At 38.5% G+C, this 20487-nt stretch overlaps 1 protein-coding gene and 1 long non-coding RNA gene across 3 annotated transcripts in view; one reads left to right on the forward strand and one right to left on the reverse strand.

Annotated features, from left to right (window-relative positions):
- Positions 1-20487, reverse strand: part of b4galt2 (UDP-Gal:betaGlcNAc beta 1,4- galactosyltransferase, polypeptide 2) — a 205385-nt gene that overhangs the window by 169455 nt on the left and 15443 nt on the right. The window contains exon 1 of one of the 2 annotated variants that reach the window (XM_036216212.1): positions 3605-4060. In XM_036216212.1, coding sequence (XP_036072105.1) covers positions 3605-3950 — 346 coding nt within the window. In that variant the 5' untranslated portion in view covers positions 3951-4060. Of the gene's footprint in view, positions 1-3604; positions 4488-20487 lie in introns of those variants that run through there. The other variant, XM_036216211.1, reaches the window with a different exon arrangement.
- Positions 7376-19985, forward strand: LOC118599901. Its single transcript, XR_004949441.1, has 2 exons — positions 7376-7588; positions 19104-19985. It is a non-coding gene; the product is annotated as an uncharacterized LOC118599901 (long non-coding RNA).

Here is a 20487-nt window from a genome sequence, read left to right on the forward strand (position 1 = left end):
TCCATCAATCCCTTCATCCATCCATCCATCCCTTCATCCATCCATCCATCGCTTCATCCATCCATCCATCCATCCATCCATCCATCTGTTCTCAAGATTTAAACAGTTGTTTCATAAATTAACATAAAAAGTGCAGGTAGTTCTTGAAAATAAATTCTATTTGAAATAAGAGCTAAAAAAAGTTTGAAAATGTTTTACTTAATCTTTAAGCTCATTCATAAAATAATATAATTACTTTGTATATATTTATATCACTTTAAGGATTCTAGAGGATTCTTGGATTAATATTTATCAGACAGTAAACTTTTACTGATTTGATAGATTTTTGTCATTTCCACAAAATACAACACTTTTGACTGAAAATATAAACTAAAGTTTTTCTGAACAGCTTGTTGTTCTCTCATAGAAAACAAACTATGTTTTTAAAATGACTTTTGAGATTTTCAATCAAAGTGACACAAATCAAAAGTATTCCGTTTATGATCTCGGTCTACAAACTGAAGAAAATACGCCATGGTATGAAAGGCAGATGTTCTAACAGTTTGCTGGTCATGTGTGCGTTCTCATAGATCCTCCTAAACAAGAACTGAACAACTGCTGCTGTCCATCAATCTGGGACAAATGGTTCAACTTAACGAATCTAAAGTTTATGAGCATCATTCTGCAGCAAGAGTTTAGTGAGACACGGAAAAAGGTTTGAGCTGTTCTGACTCGGGATGCTCAAATGTTGATCTAAACCAGTGAGGGTTAATGAGATTACTAAAAAACTAACAGCAGAAAAAGGATTTTTAAGAGGAGAAAACTTGTCAAAAGCTTTCGGAACTCTGATTTATTTAGTTATTTCAAACAGCAAAAAAAACGACAAAATGTTTTTTTCTTTTTTTACTAAAGAACCAAAACTAAATGTAAGAGTTCATCAATATTTGACTAAATCCGAATGTTAAGCATGAGAAAAATCCCTGCTGAGTAACTGATCAATCGACTCTTTCAGCTTTTAGCTGATCGATTATGAACACGTGTCCCAAAAGGTAATATGTGAGTCCAGCTTCAGGATAATCTACTGTCTGAAGTATGAAAAATGTGGAGGGAAAAGTTGTCAAAAGGGTAAATATCTAAATCTATATTTTTGAAGAACGTAGACTTGTTCAGATGTGGCTGAAGTAGCGTTTATACTTATACTAAAGGACGTTCTTTTAATCGTCTATTTATTTTACTTTCTGCCGTTAGGACTCTACAGAAGTTCCTCTAAAGTGCTGCTGTGTGCGGCTGTTTGTCTTTGTGTAGTTAGCTAAAACCTCCGACTGCATGAATCTCTGTAACAGCCCCACAGCGAGTCCATCCGTTTGAAATACAACGGTGTAAACGCCTGACATGAAATCCATTTGATGTTCCAGGCTGACCCTAAAGGCCTGAATTATGACCAACTTGCTCTTTGCCACTAATTGCAGGAGGCCTGGAGGTGTATTTATTTACAGAATACACACCGGTAACCTTTGGCCTTGAGCTCTGATGAAGGTCTCATCTACACTTATTACAGGACCTGGAAAATCCCCTGTTATACTCTGAGAGTCGAATCATTAGACTGAATTCAAGAAGTTTAATTATAGCAGAAAATTCTAACTTAAAGGTAGGCTAACTTTTTTTTTCCAAAATCAATGAATGATCTTTTTCCAAAATTCTGTTCTATGGGAAGCAAAACAAAAGAGTCAGAGTTCACTCTAGAACTTAATTTTAGCGAGCTACATGTTAGACACTAGAAGAGTTAACCAAGTTTGTATATTCACACAATACCAGTAACTCCCTTTGTTTGCAACACATAAAAACAGAGTTATACCGCTGAAGCAAATGTTACTGTGACTATGCTAACTCACAACTTTGTTGAAAACAAAAAAGCTAACCGCTTGTAACCCAGACCAGGGACCAGCTCACCGAATCTGCCCAACCATTCCCACCTGGTAATGCTCTTATTGTGACAGGGTCAACTCCCTTAATCAATGTCTGGGTCACATAGCCACTTCCTGCTGCACTTCCTGCTTTGCCTAATGCTGCTCGTTATACTCGTTTGTACCGCTGGTTGTACCCGACTCCGGTCTTTTCTGGAACTGTCTACCATTCACTCCATTGAATGATGCATTGCAAAGAAGAAAAAAAAAATTCTGTCGGTCAGCGTGCCTAGTCCCAAATATCGTTACATGCCACTAAAAAAAAAAAAAAAAAATGCCACAACACGTTAGCTGCATTTGCATATTTACAAATCCTGTAACTCAAAATCGTGCTAGTTACAAGTAAAAAAAAAACATAGCCCAACATCGCTTCACAACAGCCACAATGGTGTAATTGCAATAACGTAACTCAAAACCTTGCTAAGATCACATAAAAACACAGTCCGACAAAGCTACATGTTAGCCACGTTAGCATATTTACAATACATGTGTAAGTAACTCAAAATCATGTTAATAAAATGTTAAAAAATTGCATTCCAACACTATTACACATCAGCCAGGGTGGAAGTTGTAGCTACGTTAGCATATTTACAATACCTGTTATTCAAAATCGTGTTCATAACACGTATAGAAAAAAACAAAAAAAAGTAGCTTGGCACTGCTAGACAGCAGCCACATTGGTGTAATCACAATCTCCCAACCTTCCTAATATCACATAGAAAACACAGTCTGACACAGCTACCTACATGTTAGCCACGTTTTACAACGCCTGTACTAGTAACTCAAAACCTTGTTAATAAAAGTAAAAAATAACACAGTCAAATATTACATATTAGCTAGCGTTAGCTTTGAAAGTTATAACTAACCAGTAACTCCTAATCTTCTTAGTAAAGTGAAAAACAAAAAACAGTCCGACACCTCTACACGCTAGCCAAGTTAGCGTATCTACGTACCTGTAACTTAAAACCTTTTTAGAAACACGGAAAAAAATAAAATACAATAAAATAAAAAATAAGTCCCAACATCACAACACATTAGCCATGTTAGTTTTGTTAGCCACTCCAGGGTATTTACAATAGTACTTGTAACTCCCTACTTTGTTAGTAGCATGTAACAAAAAAAAAACACTGTTGGATACCGCTACACGTTAGCTGGTACAATAACTATATTTACAATAACATCCAACAAAATAAATCAATCCATATATCATATAACCATATTAATCAAAAAGAAGCTCCGGATTACAAGACGCACGGCTGACTTTTAAGTGTATCTTATAGCACAGACAATATGAAAGTAAGAAAGCTAATTTTTATGTTTGGATCAACTTTGAGGACTTTATCAGTAAGGTTAAAATAGTCCACAACTGTTTTGAAATGTAGTTCATAAACATGGAAACTGGATTGAAATGATGCTAAAATCATCTTAATCTGTTGATGGTTTTTCCATCACAGTATAGAATAATGATCACACAGAAACTGAAGTTGTTCAGTTGTGTTATTGTGTTTCTGTCAGACATCATATTACAGGAGCCGTGTTTGTTATTAGCAGTGGTTTTCTGACACCAGGACAGACGTCATTGTTGACATTAAGGAGACAAACCAGCGGCTTCATAAATGGCAGCAGGTACTTGTGTTAAGCAAAAGGAACAAGTGACTCACCAAGACCAGGCGGGTTCTCCGGACACGGCGGTAGCGGTTTAGGAGAAGGAGTCTGGTTACTCTCGGGCTGCATCGTCGGCGCCAGCTGCTCTCCGGTGGCCAGATAGCTGGCTAACGTGGTGTTGGGCCGGGAGAGGTTGTAGTAATAATAGTGATGCCCGCCCCCAGCTCCGCTGACATTGTTCCTGGACCCGTTGCGTCCATTGTTGAAGCGGCTGAAGAGGTCGAAGCGCTGCGAGTAGACGTCAAAGTACAGGATCATCATGATGAGGAAGTGGAGCAGGCAAAGCAGCAGGACGCCTTTGCAGATGCGCTCCAGAGTCCGGCCCAACATCAGCCGGGTCATGGCAGAGGGAGGTTACCGTCCTGCGACGGCCAGCCCCAGCAACGCCGGCGTGGCACGGCTACGGGCGTGCGCTCATCGTGGTGGTCGTGCAGGTGAGAGCAGCTGCCATTAAATGTCTGATGCTCAGAATATGGGCTTCAGCGAGGGTCATGGGGTCACTGATGCGGAGAAGAGACCTGCACCGTCAGCTAAGCTAGCTGTTCCTAAAACCTGTGTGGCCAGCTTGTTTCTGAAGATCCAGATTTGCTGCATGACAAGAACTAAACCCTCCAATCAGTGCATTTCCTAATAAACTTGATTTAAGTGAGTAATCAGAGGATTTCTGAGATCAAATCCACAGAAAGACATGAGCTTAAACATGTCAGATTGTGGCTGAAACTTAGGGATATTCCATTTTTGACCACTCAAAACATCTAAAGTGTGTGATTGCACTGATGGCCCAGACATTCAGCTATTTAAAGGAAGGATTAGCTGATATTTCCATTGGGAAGATCTTTTTCAAATGGCACAAAGAAGGAGTCTTAGGCCTTTGAAGACCTGCAAAAGAAGACAAAAGAAGACACATGAAGTGAGATTTAGCATCAATTTTTAAAGACACATCTTTGCTGACGTTATTCTTCATATATGCATCTCAGAACAATGACTTTATATATCATTTCGCTCCATATAACCAACGAAAGCATCATCGATTTTCCACTGGCACTTTTAGCAATCAGCGCCCTTGTTTTCATTTGAAATGACTTCCTGAACGGCAGCAAAATAGGTTTAGAATTTCTCTTTCAGAAGTACGCACGAGAGAAAGCATCCACACATGCAAACAAAACCACCAGCCTTGACTGGAGCAGTTCAGCCAAATTGACATGCCAAGTCAATTTTCCAGTCAAGTGGTTTAAAAACCCATTTATGATGGAATGAGATGGCAAGTGGGACTACACGTTGAGGCGAACATGTGAGCTAAGCAGAGAAAGAAGGGCACTTAGTGCGTTCCCAGGGGTGACGCTTACTGGAGTTTTACTGCTTTTCCAATCAATGAGAGGGAAGACAAAAACGATAAAAAAAATAAAAAAAAACTTGAGTGACATCAGAGCTGCTGGAGTCGATAATCAAAAGAGCAAAACAGAAGGGGATATTAACATCCTAATGCAAGGAAAACGGCTTCCTGGTTTCTCTACTGGTTAAAATAACAAATACATCAAACAAACAAAAATAATGTGTATCGACAAATTAAAAGATTTCAATGAAGTTTGTGATCACCTCTAAAAAAATGCGGGGATGAGGCACCTAAAGCATCTAAATCTGGTCCACTAAGTGGATTAAATTCAAGAACGATGTTACGAACCATCAAAAATGTAGAGGCTCCAGACCTCATTTACTTAGCAGGATTATTGGTTAGTATGAGGAACCCTCTACCTGAACTGTTCGTTGATGAGGAAGAAAGTGACCAAAAAAATAAATAAATCAAGTGAAACCTGGATCAGAGTCGCACAGAGTACTATTAATCTCCACCATGAAAAGACAAAACTCTGTAAAATGGACTCAACAAATATAAACCTCAAGGTGGGTCATGTGTGGCATCAGGCTAATGTTTGTCAGGACAGGAGAAATCCTCTATGATCTTTAAGACCTTAAATAGTCGTTTTCATCAAACCTACATCTTGAGTGGTCAGTGTCCATGTTCCTGCCTCTGCCTCCAAGGTAATTCATAGCTTTGTTTTTCAGTGGAAAAGAACGGATTAGGTCTTAGGGGCTCACCCTAAGTCACATGTGTCAAAGTCAAGGCCCGGGGGCCGGATCCGGCCCTCTGGGTAATTCTATCCGGCCCTCCAGATCATCATATTTTACTGTTATTAATGATGTTATCTTGCGCTCATTTCTAACTTGTATAATTTTGACAAAATAAATTTTTATGGAAAGTAAAATATTAAAAGTTATTTAAGATTTAACTTGATTTATTCTAGAATAATATTCCTGCCTTTTTATTATTCATAATTATATTAAAAAGTTACAGTTTTAAAGTTTTAAAAATTAGAATTCTGCTAACTTTTTGAACTATTTTGCATTAACTGATATTTTTTAGGTCGTTTTAGACTTTAGCTAATATCTCAGCTACATGCTAGCTGTTTTGGCTAACCTAAGTTTTTTGTGTTTTTTTTAAGGCTAATTTGGCATTTAGGCAATATTTTATCTGGCTATCAGCTTCAGCATTTATAGCTATTAATTTAAGAATCTTCAGCTATCAGCTCTAGCATCTTCATTGGCCAAATTCAGCTTACATTATTCACACTAGCATTCTCACAGGTATTTCTATATATAGTCTATAATTATGCTAAAAAGTTACGGTTTTAAAGTTTTAAAAATGTAGTTTTAGAGTGTTCAATAAATGTTTATTCTGTTCAGTCGCAACCTAAGGTGTGTTTTGGATTTTGGTCCCTTTCGGCTTTATTGGTTGGAAGACATCAGGTTCGAGCGGATAAGGTCAGAAATGCACATCAGGGCTTGACCATGCAACACTCTAAAAACTAAAAGCCAAATTTTAAAATTAATTTGAAATTTGATAGGTAACCAATGTTACTTAAAGAAGACAACAGAGGAGTGATGTGTGTCCATTTACTGGTTCCTGTTAAAAGCCTTATGACTGATGAGTTTAAGACGGTGTAGAGAGCGTTTGTTTGAACAGGTAAAACGAGAGCTACAGTCATCTAAACAAGAAGATATGAAAGTATGAATAACTGTTTCCAGGTCGGATTGAAACAAAATACTTTTTTATTCTGCTACATTCCTCAGTCAGAAGATAAAAACAGCTTTTTATTATCTGGTTTGAGTGACCTTCCAGGGACATAGCCTTATAAAAGCAACACCCCGAGGTTTCTGATTCGACTGGAGAGAAAGGAATCTTATATTCTGAGGCAAAAATTAAAGTCTCAGTTTTCCGGGAGTTTAAGAGTAAATGATTATTATTACACAGCCACATTTTAATGGTAGTCAAGCAATTCAACAAACTAAACAGAGTTTGTAATAATTATTTTCTGGGAAAGAACAGTAAAGCTGGATAGGAATGATATGAAATGTGGGTAATTTGATTCATAAGTCTCCCAAGCAGAACCATGAATAAAATAGGGTCAAGTAGAGAACCTTGGGGAACGCCACAATAAACTGGTTAAGGAACCAACAGCCACATTGAAAGTTCTTCCATCAAGGTACAAAATCAGTTGATTAATAAAACAGTGCAATGACTGTAGGTATGTACTGAATACATATACAACTAACAAACTTTAAACACAATTTGTAAAATCAAACCAGAGGATGGTTTGTTTCAATTGTTTGATATCTAATCAAACCAGTCCATTAAAGTACTAAAGGCTTCAATATAAAAGCTGCATTCATGAAGTTTAATCTGGACATTACTAAATCTTTTCTGATATACTTACAAGGAATGTTTCTTTGTGTGACTGAAATGTCTGGACTGTCCAACAACAACAGATCTGCCATCTTGTCTGTTTGCTTTTAATTTCTCCTGTCCTTTTCCTACTGATCATCTAGATCAGGTGATTCCTGTTTCTGATTGACTGAACACACCTGGTCCAGGTGATCTGCAGCAAGGAGGACAAGAATAAGCACGAGAACAAGCAGGAAGGGAGGTAGGTCTCAGGTATCTGGAAGGGCATCCTTCTCTTTAGCGTTAAAGCAGAAAAGCTGTGATATTTGTCTGGTCGTCATGGACATTTACAGCTCTGCATGTGTCAGAAACAGATTAAGAAACATCTTGTACAAGAAAAACAAAGACGCAACATTTCCAGATCTGAAGTTGTTATTTAGTAAACTACAACATGTCGGACAACAGCTTCTTGGGTAAAATCCAGCTCCATCTGGGGTCTGCGCTTGACTGTATGCTCTGATACTTCACCAGGCAACGTGTACCAGATCTGAGCACATGCTGCTCCACTGGACCCAGACAGCACACGTATGTCGGGCCAATGTGTGGTCAATGAAATAATCATCACAGTGAGAACGCTTGAATATTGGACAGGATGTGGTCCAGATGTTGGGTTGTCATCCAAACATAGACTGTAAATGCGTGTTTGGGTTTATATTTGTAGTGTTAGAGGTGTGTGTACTATAGGTGCGGTTGAAATTGGTCAGTAAGGAATTGACAGGACATCTTCTGATTGCTCACAGAGATGCCCCCTCACCCTCTCACCAACATGGTGCTATTATTATTTATATTATTATTTATATATCCCTAATGGGTTCCCTGAATGACAGAGTAGGACAGAATTGTCAAATGTAGCCATGAAAGCCTCATCTGTGATGTTAGACCACGCTGATCATTCCTGATGAAGTCTGATGTCTAAACTGGTTTCTGTTTGGGTGGGAAACCAGATAAGAATCCTAGACACGATTATTCTTGAATAGTGATCATTTGATGAACGTCTCATGGTTGTTCAGGCTAACACCCAGCCAACATTTTACCCACAATTAAACTTCCTCCCTACAACACGTTTTGGTAAACGTCAGACCAACATTGACCAGAAAAACATGTGATGTCCTTAAAGTTAAACGCTTCCTAGTCAGGTCTTTCTTTAGTCTGGAGAAAACAAGTCAGGAACACCAGAATTGATCCTTCAGAGAGCGTGTCTGGTGCACATGAATGTGTAATCTGCAGTCACTGGCATGGATTTCTGCAGACACTAGACGTCAGTTGCACCATAAAGCCAAGAATAATTTCCCAGCCACCCCATTGCAAAAAAGACTAAAAAGGTTTTATGTTCTATTAAGTTGTTGGTATTCAGGCTGAAGAGCAGACGAGCTCCTGCAGCGGCCTCTCAGGAATTGTTTTATAGCAAAGAACAGCAGAAATAAATCCACAGACCAAAATGAGAGCGCGTCTTTGCCCAGCTGCCCCGGACTTATCGGAGATCAGTGCAGACAGAAAGCATCAGCGCTTTTTCACTCCTGTGGTGCAAGAAAATGAAACCCTATAAATCCATCTGCACCTCAGCCTCTTTATTTGTCTCCAATTTACATGACTGATTCTTCTGAAGATAGCAAGAACGTTCAAAAGAAAAGCAGACAGTTGAAATCTGATTTTCGTGTTTCTCCAGCTTGCTTACATTTATTTTAATCTATGTCGAGCGTGTATGTGGAGGGAAATCAAGGCCAACAACTCCTAAAAACTTAAAGACCAGAGAAGCCGAGCAGGAGATGCAGAGCAATAAACCCTTTATGTAACCAGTTTATTCAAGGATGACTGTAACTCCCTTTTTAACAACAGTAATAAATTTCATAACAGAGCCCCATCAATATCATGTCCGCCAAGAAGCCCGGAGAGACTTGCTTCAAAAATAGCCATCGGATGTTACGTTTCAGAGCATAAAACGGGCAGAAAGTCCAACAGTTCAGCCATCATCTCTATCCGCACCACTCCTGCTAACCAGGCAGGCAAAACTAATCAGAATCAGAACAAATCCACAAAAAGATAAATATGTTCGGAGAAGACATAGTCTTCTTCTTTTCCTTTCGGCTTTTCCCTTCAGGGGTCGCCACAGCGAATCAGTTTCCTCCATCTAAGCCTGTCTTCAGCATCCTCCACTCTAACACCAGCCACCTTCATGTCTTCATTCACTGCATCCATAAACCTCCTCTTTGGTCTTCCTCTAGACCTCTTTCCTGGCAGCTCTAGACTCAGCATCCTTCTACCAATATATTCACTGTCTCTCCTCTGAACATGTCCAAACCATCTCAGTCTGGCCTCTCTGACTTTATCTCCAAAACCTCTAACATGTGCTGTCCCTCTGATGTATTCATTCCTGATCCTATCCATCCTGGTCACTCCCAAAGAGAACCTCAGCATCTTCATCTCTGCTACCTCCAGCTCTGCTTCCTGTCTTTTCTTCAGTCCCACTGTTTCTAGTCCAAACAACATGGCTGGTCTCACCACAGTCTTGTACACCTTTCCTTTCATTTGTGCTGAAACTCTTCTGTCACACATCACACCTGACACTTTTCTCCACCCATTCCAACCTGCTTGCACTCGCCTCTTCACTTCTGGAGAGTGTCTCTATTTTTCTAAAGGGTGAAGTCAGACTTTGTGGCTCCTCCCGGGTTGTCGTCAGTAAGGAATCCAGTCCAATGGCTCTTTAAGTGTCAAAGGTTGCAGACCCCTGATCTAGCCCAATCCCTGACGCATGAACCAGCCTCACACCTCCTCGTTCGCTCAGACCAGTGATCAGTGAGAAACCTCCACCTCCAAACATCTCTCACCACAGAGATAAGCTGGTGTGCTGATTTCCATGTGAAGCCGCAGCTTTGGGCATAAAGGTTAAAAACCGCATTAGCTCACTATTCACTGGATTGAGGATTACTGTAACTGTAATCCCACAAACGGCTGCAGACGGAGCGAGTGTAGATGAAGAGCTTTTGCAGGAGAGGCGGGAGAATATTATACATGCTATTCATTAGGTACATGGAAAAACCCAATTGAGTATAAACAGATTGTGTATATAGACATGTTTAAGCATAAGCATCAATGATGACATGGAGTTAACTTGAAATGCTGGTGAAAAGTTATTCATCATTTTAACCATTTTATGCAAAAAATAATTTCATGAAATGCTCTTTTTGCACAAAATAATTTTTTATTTTTACATTTAGAATTATTAAAATATATTTAATCGGTAAAAAATAAAAAGGTAAAACTTTAATTTGTTCGTAAACTGATTTTGATTGAAATAAAGGTTTTACCACCTTAGGTTTTTCCACCTTATGCTGGGTTAATACCGCACGCGAAAGCAGAGTGCGCGAAATCCGCTTCACCTCCAGTTCACACCAGACGTGTATTCTTATGCGATTGTCAACAGGCGCTTCTGCTCAGCTGTGGTTATTTAGAGCTTTTACAATTGTACAATCACATTCAGAAATTTGACCTAATGCCGGGTTCACACCGGACAAAAGAAGAGCTCTAAAGCGAGGTGCGCGCGGAATCCGCTTCACCTCCAGTTCACACCAGACGGGTATTCTTTTGCGATGGTGGACAGACACTTCTGCTCAGCTGTGGTTATTTGGAGCTTTTACAATTAATTTGACATCGTTCATCTTGACTTGTCATCAACTTTCTCTCTCGCTGAAGTTAATTACCATCCAGAGCAGGTGTTTATTATGGAGGAAACCCGAAAATTCTGGATAGAGATGCCCTCTCGCACTTAACTGATGAAGGAGGAAGCACGTGTTTTTAAGGTACAAAGAGAGTAAAGTTTGCAGTATATTGTTCTGGATTTAAAAAAAACTATATTGAGCAATACTTCAATGTTCTTTCATAAATGTTTACAAAGCATGATCAGAAGTGTTTTTGAGCAGTATGGATCAGTAACGCTCATTCTTCGACCGCGGGGGATGGGGGGTTCGCGTATTCGCGGAGGTCTCCGGTCCCAACCACCGCGACTGAGGGTTGAAAACTCTATTTTCATCTCTACAGTCTGTTCAGATACAAAAATATGATCACATTTGTCAATCACTGTATTTTAGTATGAAAAATTGGTTATATTTTGAAAATTGACTGCATTTTCTCGAGTATCTTGGCGTAACTTCCTGCCAGGATTGAAGCGGATCGCACAAACAATAAACCAGATGGCGAAATGATCGCTGCACTGCGCGAGTCGGCCACAGAGGACCGCGGAATGTTGATGTCATTTTGTTAACGGCTAAAAGAGGTAGCACACAGGACTGGAAAAATATCAAGCATAAACCAGTGGCTTAAGCAAATGTTATATTGCCTTCCCTTTGAAAGAATAATTATATTAAAAAAACAAGGGTACTTCTGGGTGCGGTGTAAACCAGGCGTTAGGCAGGAAACCAGTTTCAAATAAAATCCTTTAAAATGTAAGTTTCTTTTAAAAGATTGATAGATTTTCTTTTGATTAAATCAAATTTGACACAAAGGCTCTACTGTCTTTTTATCAAACTGTAATATGTATTTAAATCACTCAAATGTAAAGAAACATCAAAAAAAGAAAGAAAGCAATGAGGAAATGTTTTATTGATCCAATTTAAACTTTTGTTTGTTGAGTTTTTGAGTCATCTCATCTCTTTTTGTTCCTGGAGTTTTTATTTTTGATAAAAACTTCTTATAATCCTAAAGAGACTTCTTTATATTTGTTTCCGTGTTGGACATATTTCATTACAGCGTTCCTGGAGTTTTTCTGCAGAATTTGACAGGCCCATTTGACTGTTTTATTTTAAATAACAACACAGAACTTGTTATTTTTATCCATCTCATGAGTTTCTAGAAGCATCCATGTCCTCTTCCTTTGGTGCAGTACTATTATTTCGCCTTACTCTATGGTGGATATAAATGCTCATAGTGTAAACATTGGTTAGAATTAATTCTCCCATTTGGTTTCTGTTGACCTGCTGCCACGTTTAATCCATAAATCTGAGCTCCACAGGCTTTCTCTGTGATAAACTAGGACTTATCTTGGTCAGATCTTATCCTGATCAGTCTTTATGAAACCAAAAAGTAGAAGTTTTCTGCTCAGTTAGTTTCTAAGACTAAGTCAATCCTCCTTCCTCATATAAGAGTCAAACTAAGTTATATTACTATTTTTTTCATGTCATTTTATGTTTCATTATATTGGGTGTGGGGGAGTCGGGGGGGGGGAGGTTTATCATTTTATCTTTTCATGTTTTTAAGTAAGTAAAAAAATTGCTTTGTTCATAAAGTTTTATTGGACTCGATTCTTGAAAAAGACCCTCTCTGACGAATCCCTAACTAAAAAACCACAATGAAGGCACGGTTTCTTCTGAAATTTTCGTATTAAATCTTCCGACAGAGTTTCCATTTATGCAAGTTATATTGCATGAATTTAACTGGAGTTTTTTTCTATCAAGAGTCCTAGAATAACGTAGAACAAAATCCTGCAGTTCTTTAGGCGTTATCTTAAAGCAGAGTGGACGTTTGTGTGAACATCAGCGGTCATTCGAGGTACATTTCTCATTTGTTTTTATCCACATGTAGAACTTTTTCTCACTTTATTTCATTTTCTTTTGCCTTTAATATTTATTAAAAACAAAGAAAAAACAAAACCCAAAACAAGTTGTGTTAATTTGCAGTTTCCAACCTCCTGTTGCCCTGAAACACATTAATCCTTAAAATGATTCTGCGATTGTCAGTTATTTGGGTTAAATGCTTTTTTCACATCCGAAGTAGTTTAGTTGTTATTTAAACACATCCAAATGAAATGACAAAACCAAAACATTAAAATCAATCTGTCAGAAGGAAAACCAGTCAAATTCCATCCATCAGATAAACTGTGTTGCTATTTTAAGGTGTGAAGATTGACTGAATGAAACAGCCTGGTGTGTCACATAAACCTGACAAACATCTGTCAGATGGAGAACGCGCTCACACTGATACCAGAGTTTAACACAGGGGCAAACCGAGGCTCACTGAACTCCAGCAACATCTGTAATTTAAAAATTTAATTGGCCGCCATATGAACCGGCAGACTGTAGTTTGTGAGGGTACATTATTCATGGAGGGGGGGGTGAAGCAAACGGTGGAAGGGAAGATCGTTTGTGACTAGTGCCACAAACAATTATTTCAATAATCAACTAATCACCTATTTTCCGATTAGTCGACTAATCGGGTCATGTGCAAACTGTGATGTAAGGCACAGATCTTAACCATCATTAGTGCAGACAGCTGAAGATGCTGAAATTGATAGCTAAAAGCTCTGAAGCTGATAGCCAGCTAAAATATTAGTTAAATACAAAATTAGCCTGAAAAACTGAAAATGTGATGACATAAGAGCTTAAAAAAGGAATCAAATAATCTAAATAATAAATGGTTCTAATAATATCAGCTAATCACGAACACTCATCATCAAATTCACGCTAAAACAGATTTAAGAAGTTTAAATGAGGACAGGAATCACATGACTCACGTGACTAATTATCACTTATATAACAAGAAAATAGCTTTTTTCCTTTATGTTTGCTCTATTTTTACTTGTTTATTAAAGCGTTCTATGTAAGGAGCATTAATGAAATAAAAATAAGAGACAACACAAATCTGTTTTTTTAATTTTGTTCACGTTTTAAATGTGTTACAAAAGTATCAGATTGGGACTCAAGTATCGGCAAATACACCAAATCAGATGAGTCGGAAGCGGATCGTGACCAAAATAACGTGATCGGGACATCCCTACCTAGAACATATATATTTTGATTTTGGCTAAAATGGCATAATCATAATTAAAGGACCACTAAGAACGCTCTCAAAATAGACAAAAGCTGATCGGAGAGTGACTATAATAATGTTGTTGATCAGTCAATACGTTTGTGTCTTACATTCATGCTTCCCTTACGGAGGCAGTAAACCACAGAGCAACAAAACCTTTTATTTGAATTTTATTACCATAGCACAGAACAGCAGTTTAAAGATTCTTGGCTTTGAGTTTAAAGTCTTTAACTCTAACCATGAAATAATATTTCCAACTGAAAAATAAAAATGTTTTTTTGCTGTTTTGCGCAATTCACCACATTTTCGTGGTTGCATAAATCCAAATGAAACACCTCTGGTGCTATCCTCCTCAGACACGTTATATAACACTTTCCTTGCTTGATTTTTACAGTCGTTCTTACACCTCTCGACGCCTCAGGCTCACAACATTTTCAGAAGTACCACCATAACACACCCACCAACACAAATTACCTTCACAGTTGGATTTCGCAGAAATATTTCATGACAGTTTAGTCTCAGAGTGCAGCGCCACGAAATGTCATGCTCAAGGGCACCTCAGTGTGATGGACATTCACCCGAGGTCAACTAGACAAAGCCAAACACAGACGATGGGAAACCAAACGGAAAATTACAAGGAGTGAAAAACTGTCAAATACAAAGAAAAGAAAAGAAAACATCAGTTTGTGACCTGTAGAGGGAAGAAGACTTTCACAGAGAAGTATCTCTGTCACATCACCCACTCCTTCACATCTTGTAGTTATAATCATTTAGCATCAAAGAGCAGAAGAATATTAAACTCTACACGGGGCTCAATTTCCCTGTCAGTGAGCTCATCATTGATCATTTCTAACTAGGTTTGATGCAACAGAGCAGAAGACAGTCTTTTCTCAGCAGCACAGACAGGAGACGCCTCACTGCCATGTTCAGATGTTTGTATCTTCATCCATCCAAAACCATGATTCACCTGTCTGTATAATAACTACCAGATAGTGAAGCATACACACAGTCATGAATGTCCCGATCTGAACACATGATTGGGAATCTGGCCTAATTATTCAAATTCAAACGATTTTATTTATAAAGCACTTTTCATATAAAAAAATACATCTCAAACCTAACCTACAATCTTCAGATCAGAGGTTGACCACCCTACCTCTGCATCATGGATGAGGACATAACTGCATTTAAAGGGGCCATACCAGGACTTTCTTCAGCCTTTCAGAGGAAACTATATCCATATATGTGATCATATATTACCTTTGGAACACTAAAAAAACAAATTATTTATGAAATATGAGCCATTTTTGTGGACCTTTTTAATAGCCGGAAGTAAAACAACTCGATTTCTGAGGCACCGCCTTTCGCTCCTTATTGGTCCCGCCCATGTCACAACATTAAGGTTTAAGTTGATTTATTCTGAAATAATATTCCTACCTTTTTATTATTCATGATTATGTTAAAAAGTTAAGGGTTTAACATTTTAAAAATGGATATTCTGCTAGCTTTTTTGAATATTTTGGCATTTACTACGATTTTTTAAGCTATTTCTGAGTTTAGCTAATATTTCAGCTGCATGCTAGCTGTTTGGCTAATTTAGGATTTTTTTCCCATTTTTTTATGGCTATTTTGAAATTTAGCTAATATTTCAGTTACATGATAGTTGTTTTGACTAATTTGGGCTTTTACGCTGTTTTGGAGTTAGGCTAATATCTACATGCTAGCTGTTTTGGCTAATTTAGGCTTTTTTCAGTTTTTAAGCTATTTTGAAATAAAGCTATTTTTCCAAGTACATGTTTTGGCTAATTTAGGTGTTTTTCAGTTTTTTTAGGCCAATTTGGCATTTAGCTAATATTTTAGCTGGCTATCAGCTTCAGTGTTTTTAGCTATCAATTTCAGCGTCTTCAGCAGCCAAATTCAGCTTCCAGCATTCACACTAGCATTATCACAGGTAATGCTATATATCTACTTCATAATTATGTTAGAACGTTAAAGTTTTAAAGTTTTAAAAATGTCGTTTTAGAGCGTTCAATAAAGGTTTATCCTGTTCCTAAGGACCTCAGGAGTGTTTTGGATTTTGGCCCCTTTTGCGATTGAGTTTGACACTCCTGCCATTGACCACCAATGAGGCTCCCTGAGCCTCCTCAGCGTGTCTGTGCGATGTCCGCAGTTCTTGCGGTTTGTGGCTTTTCTTTTGGAAGTTTAAACAAACACCTAAAGCTCTCGCAGCCAAAAAAATCATTTCCTACACTCAAAAGACATTGTCTTACGATCCATTGTTTTCTCTGCAGACTAGACACAATATGAGCCACTTCTTCTCAGATTACAACGCTTTGCTCCGCGGAGAAAGTGGGTGTGTGTTCGTTGTGGTCTGGGGGCGCCCCGTCCTGGAGGGGGCGGTTCACATCATGCTGACGTCAGCACAATTGGAGCCGCTGGTTTTTGTGGATATGGGAGGAGCTGCTGCTGAGAGGATTACTCTTAAATGCACCAAAATGAAAACGGACCAAAATGAAAACTGGAACAGGATCAAGTTAGACAAGTAGAAATGATGGTTTTCATCAAGAAAAACCTACATTTTCACTTTTTTAAGCCAGAAAAGGACAATACAAATTTAAAAAAGCAAGAATCTAAAAGCATTTTACCAGCTTGACTTTGAGACACTTTTATTTCTATATTTGTTCACATGCCTGCTGCATTTTAGGTTGAGTTCCTCATTTTATGAAATTCAAATGTCTGCTTAAATTTGCACTAAATCAGATGGGGAATCAGACTGGGGCCAAAAACCTTGATCACTATGATCTACATACAATATTATACTGTACTATTCAAAAACACAAATATACACACACACAGCTCTCTGCTTAAGTGTGACTCTCGAGTTCTTCAGCAGATGTTCTCAATAGAGCCCCCAGGCTGAAAGCCATGTTTAGCTGATGTTAATGTTCACGCTCATGCTAACAGTGGATTATCAAAAACATGATATGAGGACACACACACCCCTTCATCTTTTGTTTCAAGTAAATCTTTAAAGCTACTTGATACTTTTAAAGCACAAGTGCTTCTTTGTCAAAGTTATTGATTTCATCCACTTACTAATAACTTCTGACATAATCGGAGTGGATTTCTGCTTCTTAACAGACAGTTTTAGAATGGTTGAGTTTACACCAGAGAATGGGCTTGTGGCGTCCCTCAGGGATCTATACATGTGTGATGTTGTAAATGCAAGACAAACCTTTCAAATAAACAGAGGCTATGTCTGAATTCCCTAACCCCTAATAGACTAAATAGTGCTGGACACATACTCACTACTTAGTTTTAACCCCAAATATGACATCACCCATTTGCAGAAGTACAAATGTGAACATTTAATATGGATTATTTAAGAGTTTTGATGATGAAAACTACAAATACAATGGATTGTAGTTTATTTATCAATCCAGTGAGCGTTGATGTACACTGGTTTTTTGCAAAGATGTCTATGAACTTTATACAGCACTGGATTTTGGAACTGTAGATTTGGACATTCCAAGAAGTGGCGAGAACCCTTTATTGTGCACTAACCGGGAAGCAGTGATGGAATTCCGACAAAGCCACAGATGGTTACTGTGATTAACTGTCAGGAAGCAGCTGTGTTGATTAAAAAACCAAACCAGGTGTGAACAAATATCAGGGCAGCAAAAAAAACTACATACAGAAAACAAATACACAACCTCACCCGAAATATGAAATACTGACATAAAACTAAAAGAGTTAGAACCCTTATCATAGACATGAACACACCAAGATAGTCTCTGTTGAGAAACAAATCTACAACCAAGAGAGTTCCAGTTGCCACACCGAGTCAGAGACTCTCTCTTAAAGCTGGTCACAATAAGAAGCTTTAGCACCTTCTTGAGACCTGTTGGTGCTATCACGCCTCAAAACTATCACTCCAGTTCCAAAGAACTCCATCAGAATCAGTTCCAATGACTACAACCATGTTAAATTAACAATAGTGCTGCCACAAACGATTATTTTAATAGTCGACTGACCACCAATTATTTTTTTGATTAGTCGACTAATGGAGTCATGCGTAAACTGGATGTGAACCACATTTCTTAACCATCAATAGCCTTAAACCAACTAAAAGCTATAAGATATAGAGCATTATCTGTAATAATGCTAGTGTGAATGCTGTAAGTTGAATTTGGCTGCTGACGATGCTAGTGCTGATAGCTGAAGATCCTGAAACTGAGAGCTAAAAGTACAGAAGTTGATAGCTGAAAACGCTGAAGCTGATAGCCAGCTAAATGCCAAATTAGCCTTAATTACCCAAAAGAGATATCATGCAGCTGAAATATTAGCTAAACTCCAAAATATCATGAAAAACTGAAAAAATCCTGGATTAGCCAAAATCGCTAGCATGTAGCTGAAATATTAGCTTAACTCCAAAACAGCCTAAAAAGCTGAAAAAAGCATAAATTAGACAAAACAGCTAGCATGCAACTGAAATATTAACTAAACTCCAAAATAGCATAAAAACTGAAAAAATCCTGAACTAGCCAAAATAGTTAGCATGTAGCTGAAATATTAGCTAAACAACAAATTGGTCTAAAAAAAAACATAAGAAATGCCCAAATAGTCTAAAAAGCTAGCATAATGCCATTATAACTTTCAACTTTACTACACTCTGACCCTACATAATATGAAGTAACCACTAATTGACTATTAAATTAGTCGTTGACTATTTTAATAGTCGATTCGCCGTTGATCAGTTGACTAATCATGGCAGCCCTAATCTGCAGTGAAATGTTTTGAGAGGTTTGTCTATTGTCACCTCAAGTCCTGCTTCCCTGCATACTTCGTCCAGCATCAGTTTGTCTATAAGGCAAACAGGTCATGAACTGATGTAGTCTTTGTTGTTCTCCACATTGCAGCAAGTCATAAACCACCGTGTCCCTATCCAGCTCTCAAACATATAAGTCAAGTTTGAAGATCATCTCTGGAAAAGACAAGAAAGGGTCCAGAAAGGAGCTCAGGAGGCTTGCAGTCTGGAGTTTGGTAGAAGGTTTGATGGACAACAGTACAAAGGAGATGGTCCAGGACAGGAGAAGAGCAAACATCTCTACACTGCAGATAGACAATGTCTACTTGAAGTATGTTACTTCTCGTTTCTTGGCTGCAGTGGTGCACAAGGATGCAACAGTGACTCCTCCGTTTGAGTCTTTAGGAAAATGCCACCTGAAGGTCAACCTGATGCAGACACCGACAGTGGAGAGCGTGCTGACGTACTCCGCTACAATGTGGTTAACAGCTGCACGGCCGCTCTGCAGAAGGATCACGGGGTGCCCTCTACCCTTGCTGGAACAGGATGCAAACACACGTGGACTTAAGAGGGCACGAAGGATCTTCGCTGATCCCTCACACCCCGGCAATTGTGTCTTTAATCCTCTGGCAGAAGACACTGAGGCATTAAGAGCCACATAAATCGCTTAAATAACACTTTTTATGTGTGCAATAAGGCTTTTAAAAGCTCTGTAATAGAGATGAAACGCAAACACTTGGCAGTAAAATTCACAACTAAATGTGTTTTTAAAAAGTTGAACTTTACAACTGATTTTATGTCCACTTCTAATGCTGGAATTTGAGTGAGTTATATTAATATTTGTAATGATTTAAGGCTGTTTATTGTCTGGAATTACTTTAATGACTAGCATATTTGCTAAACTCCAAATTAGCCTACAAAACTGAAAAAGCCTAAATGAGCTAAAACAGCTAACACGTATAGCTGAAATATTAGCTAAATGCCAAAAAAAAAACAAAAAACGGAAAAATGTCTAATTTAGCTAAAACAGTTTGGGGGGCCGGGCCAAATGCGGAGGAGGGCTGGATCCGGCCCGCGGGCCATAGTCTGCAGACCCCTGATCTAAAGCAATAAACATCAAAAAAGCTTTGGAAATGAAAACAAACATTATCTATTTCAGGTGTAAACTTCTCAATGAGGAAGACATTGGACAACTGTCCTCTTCTCTAACCTGCCCCCGGTGGTCTATGGAGGAACTGCAGCGGTTCTTGTTAATTACTTTGCATATGAATAGTAACAACAGTGCACGGTGGTGTAGTGGTTAACCCTCTTGCTGCACAGCGAGTAGGCCCTGGTTCAAATCCCAGCTTGGTTTTCTCTGTTTGGAGTTTGTATGTTTTTCCTTGGGAATCTGCGGGGGCTTGTCCGGGCTCTCCAGCTCCCTCCCACACTCCAAAGACATGCTTCAAAAGTAATTTGGATGTTCTAAATGTGGTTTTGTAGTCCCGAGATGGGCC

The sequence above is a fragment of the Oryzias melastigma genome, linkage group LG17 (assembly GCF_002922805.2).
Source record: "Oryzias melastigma strain HK-1 linkage group LG17, ASM292280v2, whole genome shotgun sequence".
In the NCBI taxonomy this organism is placed as follows: Eukaryota; Metazoa; Chordata; class Actinopteri; order Beloniformes; family Adrianichthyidae; genus Oryzias; species Oryzias melastigma.